At 44.3% G+C, this 6465-nt stretch overlaps 2 protein-coding genes across 4 annotated transcripts; both read right to left on the bottom strand.

Annotated features, from left to right (window-relative positions):
- Nucleotides 1-5: 5 nt before the first annotated feature.
- On the bottom strand, nucleotides 6-293 carry LOC109116323 (outer envelope membrane protein 7-like; the record flags this gene model as incomplete). Its single annotated transcript, XM_019201484.1, has 1 exon — nucleotides 6-293. A coding segment is annotated over exon 1 (273 nt), but the record flags the coding sequence as incomplete, so codon positions are not given.
- Nucleotides 294-586: 293 nt separating this feature from the next.
- LOC104805011 (protein TIME FOR COFFEE-like) lies at nucleotides 587-5265 on the bottom strand. 3 transcript variants are annotated; one of them, XM_010529407.1, is made up of 12 exons: nucleotides 5047-5265; nucleotides 4608-4952; nucleotides 4373-4527; nucleotides 4111-4282; nucleotides 3697-3991; nucleotides 3548-3596; nucleotides 3387-3473; nucleotides 3117-3312; nucleotides 2921-2993; nucleotides 2783-2846; nucleotides 2321-2692; nucleotides 587-2176 (listed from the first exon to the last, which is right to left on the bottom strand). In XM_010529407.1, the coding sequence occupies exons 1-12, from the start codon at nucleotides 5123-5125 to the stop codon at nucleotides 965-967; spliced, it is 3099 nt and encodes a 1032-aa protein (XP_010527709.1). In that variant the 5' UTR covers nucleotides 5126-5265; the 3' UTR covers nucleotides 587-964. The 3 variants fall into 3 exon arrangements, with proteins under 3 accessions (XP_010527709.1, XP_010527710.1, XP_010527711.1); XM_010529408.1 differs by having other exon boundaries at nucleotides 4608-4926; XM_010529409.1 differs by having other exon boundaries at nucleotides 4608-4945; nucleotides 5047-5139.
- Between the last annotated feature and the right edge of the window lie 1200 nt (nucleotides 5266-6465).

The following is a 6465-nucleotide window of genomic DNA, read 5'->3' as shown; positions in this document are numbered from 1 at the left end:
GCTTCGGCCGCCTCCGTGTCGGCAGCAGGAGCGACGGGATCGGACTTGTCGGCGGAGGAGCGGAACTTGTGGAGGAGAGGCTTAAGAGCGATCTCTATGGCCAACCATCCCAACGCTAACGCTCCCACTACCACTGCCACCTGTTTCGCCATCCCTCCTCCTTCCCTTCTGATTCCCAAATTCGATTTATCAAGTTTCGGACCCCAAAGGAAAAAGCAAGCCTCGACGTTTGAGGCCGTCGATGGAATTGAACCGACGATCAGGATTTTCTGAGGCATTGGAGATCGAAATGGGCCTGAGTTGGGCCATTTGGGCTTCTTCATAAAAAGACAAAACCTGCATGGGGATATGAGAGAGTCAAATGAACCTCCATCGTACAAGCAAAGATAAGACGCCAACACCACTCAACCGTGTACAGACAAAATTCCCCTTCACTTGAATTACTCGGACAATTTAGTCTCATTTTTTGGTATCGTTCATCTTTTTCTTTTTCTTTCAAAAATACAAGTTCAATCCTTACTTGTGATTTGAGTTTAGAAACAGAGTGTTTGACCAACACGCACCAAATCACAAATTACTCGGACAATACACAGTTAATTGCGTATGGAAATTTAATCGCTTAAGAAAGAACACGAATTCTTTTCCACGACAACCAAATTCTCTCGCATCTGACTGAAAAAACATGTTAATTACAGAATTGAGAGCGAGGAATCTGTCGGGAGCAGAGGTTATAACTAATGTGGGTGTGGATAAGGACGAGCGAGTCTATGCATGTACATCAGGCCCAACTACAATTAAAGAAAAGAATCGGCAACAAAAGACATACGATTGAAAAGCAAAAGACGATTGCTGTCATTGTCAACCACAGCCTCCCCTCCCACCATCGAACGAAGCCCAGCCCCGCTATGCACACACTTCAAAAATGGTTAAGCATGGATACGTTACGTACCATTTGGTAAAACGACTAGTACTTGAGCTCGGAGAGATGAGACGGGCATGAGCTTATGATGGACTTCATCATATTCCTTCCGCACACTGGGGATGCTGCTTTCTCCACTTGCTGTTGGCTCGATGGCGGACTGACGACCGTACAACTTGTTTTGTTATTAGGAGATGCCACCGCGAACGAGATCTGTGTCTCTCCTTTTGGCTGCTGAGACTGGTACTGCCGGATGCTCATAGAAGAACAAGATGCCAGTGGGGACGCTGCTGGGTCTGACTTCGCTGTCTCAACGCATATACTGTTGGGGAACTTGGCTGCCAGCGATGTTGCTGGCAAGCTGTGTTCATCCATCAATTTACTTCGACCAGATGCCTGCCGATGTTTCTGAGTAGACGCTGCCACGGTAACTGCAGAAGATGACCAAGTCCCAGACATGAAGTTCAACGTTCTCGCTGAATTGTCAAAAGCCAGTGTCTGCCCATTCTTTCTGGGAGTGGGAGTGGCCTTCCCAGAAACTGTTGAACAGCCTCCGGTCTTCCCATCACTTTGTTGTTGCTGGTTTTTCTGTTGACCAGCCTGAGGGGAATGTACAATTCGGTATCCGTTGGATGTAAAATTCAGACTTGCAGGCGCACCACTGCCACTGTATGAGGCAAATGGCATGGGAGAGTTGAGTGGCTGGACAGGAACTGTCAGAGTGCGAGAACCCCTAAAATCAGAGACCAAGGAAGAATTATCTTCCCTTGTTTTCATCTCAGGTTTTTGAGACTGATGAGCAGTTGACTGCAGACGCTGTTTCTGCACATTGGCCAGACTCAAATTACTACTCCCAACAATTTGGGAGTGCGGTTGCCTGTGGGATGACGATGAGCCACTCGATGTGCTTGTCTCTTTGTGGGTTTGACCCTGTTTCTGCAGAAGCTGAGGAGGTTGGAGCATCTGCGGTGGATACAAGGATCCATTGAAGAAAGGCAACACCGGACCGGTGGCTCCACCTGTAGAAGCAGGCCCGGTTGACACTTGAAACGAATACCCATTGTTTGGTAAAATTGTCAAGTACTGAGAGGCTCCACTGGTCGATGAACTTGGATAGCTAAAGCTGACGGATGTTGAACCACTGGCCAAAGATGGATTCTTTGTTGGGCCAGAGGATTTACAAGGCACAGACTGATTGGCAGCACCCATGACCAGATGCTGGTGGTTGTTCATGGGGAAGATGAAAGCTGGAGCAGGCTGCAATACCATATTAAAAAATATTCTTCTTTAGAGCAATACAATGAGAAAGGGTTTCAATTATATTTCTAAAGTTTCAGGAAAAATCCAAACGAAACAACTAGAGGAAAATCGTATGAGATGTGAGTGGAAGGAAGTCCATACCGCCAAATTACTAGGTGCAGAAGGAAGCTGTGGCTTCTTTTGTGTAGCTTCAGCAGAATTGCCACTCCCATAGGCCTTATCTTTCTGGGAAGGAACATTAGCCACGATTTTCCCTTTGTCTTGTGCCAGAGAGTTCAAATTAAGAATGGGAAAACTCCCATGCATGGATGGATTTCCATGGATTAAGCCTTCTGCAGCAGTCGGTGGTACGACACAGAGATTGCTAGGCGTGGAACCGCCACCATTTGAAGAAACAGAGGCTTGATTTGGCACCCAGACATGGTTTGTTTTGACAAACTGCTGATGCAACTGGATGTTCCGAGCAATGAAAAAATGTGTGGCACACCTTTTAGGCCTAGGCTGAGAGGCAGTCTGCATCGCAAATGTTAATACCATCAATGTTAACCAGACAGAATAAGAATTCACCAGGATAAAATCAAATGCATATACAGCGAAAGATACCTGCAGTTTTGGAGATCCAGTGATCCCATCAACAGGTTTAACAGCGTGGAGTTGGGACACATATCTGCAAATTTTTTATGGGTCATTAGTCGAAATAGAACGAGAATGGGGATATGGACAAGGGCTTTCAGAACTCACCTCGTAGGAGGAGGAAGCCCATTAGGCCAGCCACCTGCAGCTATCGGCAAAGGCGGATCTGAACTCGGCTGAGCTGAAATTTTGGGAAAAATTTGTACAAGTAAAGGAAATTTGGTTAGCTTACACTTCCGGTTTAAAACTGGGCAAACTTCAGTAATGCTGATTTCCAGTCATTGGATACAAAGTGAGTTCGTACCAGATTTAGCCTGCAACTGCTGGTTCTGACCTTGATTTCGTAATCCAAGGCTAGAATCTCTGACGGTGTCGTGACTCTGTTTCTGAAGATCAAGCGTCAACCAATCACGATTTTGGACCCCCTTCTCTTCGATTTCATCCAGGCTTGTGTCCTTTTTTGTAATAGCTTTCTCATTGCTCTTTTCAGAACTCTCCAGCTGCAATAAGCACAGGACAAGCAGAGTCATGAACTGCACACGAGGAGACACATACCGAGAAAACCTACACTTGCCTTGTTGTAATCTTGAGCAATTGGGTTGGAACCAGAAGCCGATGGAAGAGAATCTCTCTCCGGCGAGGAGGCCATTGGAGGAGGAACCTATTGCAATGACAGTAAACTGAATGTTTCGGGAAATGTAATGCAAAAGAAACTTAAACGGCTAATTTCCTCACCACAAGGCAGAGCTCGAGCTTGTTATTAGCGTAACTTTCCTCCCTCCCGCTTTTTGATCCGAAGGAGAAAAGAGCTAGATATCATTAGATCTCCAAACAAAGATTTAAGAGGAAACGTTGAAAAAGTTCTTCAGTCTTAAATAGTTTACCCTTTCATCGCTGTAGAATCCTGTCTCTTTCTCTCCAAAACACCATCGGGGCTATCCAATTGCTCTTGTTTCTGAGCTCCGATTTCCGTATCCATGGCTGCGCACGATGCCTCCACCCCTTCAGTTCCGGCAGTCCGGTGAGATATGGAATAAAACCCCGCTGGTTTCTCTGGTTTAGCCATGGATATCTCGATGTTCCCAGAGTTTCCGGCTTCGGTTCTCGCTGTATATGTGATGGAATCGTTGTCTACATGCGCGGAAGAATCATCAGCTTTTGTTTCCATCTTTTTCGAATCTGCAAGAGAAGGTAGGGGCAAGTAAGAAAGAGACCGAAGTAGCAAGGATAAACATATTTCCGAAATGAGAATTCGAAGGGTTTCTCTGTGTAAAAACGCAATTGCTCATCGTTTATACCTTTCAATTCAGACGATTTTAGAGGGTTATCCGAATCCTCTTCCTTCTTGGATTTGCGTGGTTGCTTCTTCAGCCCAGATAGAACCTCCGCTATCTCAAACTCCAGGTCGTCCTCCATCGTGCCGGGGGATTTCAGTGGCTTCAGGACACGGAATTTGGATCTGTTTACGTTCTGCAAAATCAAAATTATAAAACAATCTGATACTAGCATTTCAAAACCGTGACCCAATCCATTGTTTTTTTAATGGAATCGCAAACGGACCATCTTCTGCTTGGCCGAAACAATGGAGGAAGACGGAGATGCAGCTTCGAAGCTGTAACTCGCCGGCGAGGCTGGAGGTCTCCGGTGGTCATCTCCATACCCTCCTCCACCGCTTCCCGAAGAAGTCCGGCAGTCATGCGCCCTCTTTATGCAAGCTGTAAAAACTCAGAAAAATCAGACGAAGATTCAAAATCTGTGAGATCGATCAGGAAAAGGAAAATGTCCGAGCTCCAACCTGACCGAGCCTTCCTGGGAACAGGAACACCGATCATGTCATCGGCGGCCTGCAAAGATGGATCCATTCCCGTCTTCGCCATCGCATGCCTGGGAACACGAGCCGGTGGGAAGCTCTTCCTGAGATGATTCGGCTGGGACGAAGCGGAGTTATGAGATATCGGAATATCTTCGTCATCCAGACTTTCATCAGAGCTGTCTTCTTCTGCATCTATCTCGTTCTTCACCACGAACCTGTCGCTTCGCCTCCTCTTGCTACGATTCAACGATTCACGATCTCGTTCTTTCTTCTCCGGTCGATCTCTCAGCGTCACCCCTTCCTGCATAATCTCCGCATGACTATCATCTGAATCATCAGAAAACCTCATAAGAAAAAACGCGAAAAAAGGAGGAAGATATTACTGAATAAAGGAAGAAGGAGAAGGAGGTCAAACACATACCTGAGCTTCTCTGTCTCCGCCTGGATAAACCATTTGAGGCCGCCATGGCGGATCTTCGAGCTTCTCTGGTTCTATCCATGCAGAACGCTACCAACACGAATAACCCATCAATCGAGCATCGGCTTCTTGCTTCAGTATAAACTCTCTCTCTCTCTCTCTCTTATCTGGGTTCTGGGGTTCCACCAGGTTTTTGGTGCCTCTGTATTTCAGTGCTCATCAAAATCTCATCTTCTCCTTTATTATGGACATTCACTGACGAAAAAAAGAAAAACCTACTCCAGAAAAAAAAAGATGAACGGTTGAGATGTTTAATAAGGGAAGTAACCTCATCGTAGCCGTTGGATAGAGACATGAATCTGACGGCTGTGATTTCTGGATTCCAGCATGGTAGAGACGTCACTGTCTGATGGAATAAAGCCACTGCTTAATGCTGGTCCCACTTTATTTTCATATTCATATTCAACGGCAATTACTTGGAATTTTAAATGCAAGTCCATTACTATATTGAACTTTTTTTACGTACTGCATTTATTTATTTAAAAATAAACTAACATATGTTAATGGGTCAAGTTACGTAATAAATTAATAGGGACAGATGCGGAGCAATTGTATATTGTGCATACCTTTTAAAGTTTTTGACCGTACGAGACAAACGATAAACTAAAAAACAATTAAATGGTAAGGAGATATGAAATGTGCGATTAAACTATTCGTCGCATTTTAAATGGAAGGGTAGGTTTGTGCAACCACTGCCACTCCAATTCCTCAAAGCAACCAATGGCGCACACTCCAAGCGACTCGGTCAAATCCACACTATTAGCCTGCGGGGACCCACACTCGCCAACGGCGCGCATTGCTTCGTTATCTTCGGACAAGTTAAACTTTACTTTTAAAAATATTTATTTTAACGTTAAAAATCTAAAAATATTTTAAAATTAGAAGTTTTTATATGTTATAAAAACAAAAAATATTTAAACTTTAATAAGCTACTTTAAAAAAAAATTACATGTTTTTGTGTTACCTTTTTTTTTTGTGGTGAGGTTCATCCGAAATTTTAAGATATTTTCATTTATTTATTATAAAATATATGCTAAACGATAGTTCCGACAAAATATCCAAAATATCTTTTTTTACTGCAACTACTTCTACACATAATCTTTTTCAAATGTGAATATATGACTGAAATAACAGTATGATCATATAGTGGTTATATTGGTTAGGGATGTCAATTAAGTTCGGAGCCCGAAATCCGGTCCGAGCCCGCCCAAAAATTATAAAGACACGGGTCTAAAAAATGTAGGCCTTTCAGGCCTCGGGTCAAATGGGCTACAGGCCGGTCGAGCCGAGCCAGTCGGGTTTCGGGCCGGGCTTGAGGCCCGTTAATTTTTTTTTTGTTTTTTCTAACCTTCTTTTCTAAAC

The sequence above is a fragment of the Tarenaya hassleriana genome, unplaced genomic scaffold, assembly GCF_000463585.1.
Source record: "Tarenaya hassleriana unplaced genomic scaffold, ASM46358v1 Cleome1062, whole genome shotgun sequence".
Classification (NCBI taxonomy): Eukaryota; Viridiplantae; Streptophyta; class Magnoliopsida; order Brassicales; family Cleomaceae; genus Tarenaya; species Tarenaya hassleriana.
Note: the sequence above shows the minus strand (reverse complement) of the source record. Positions and strands in the feature narration are given on the sequence as shown.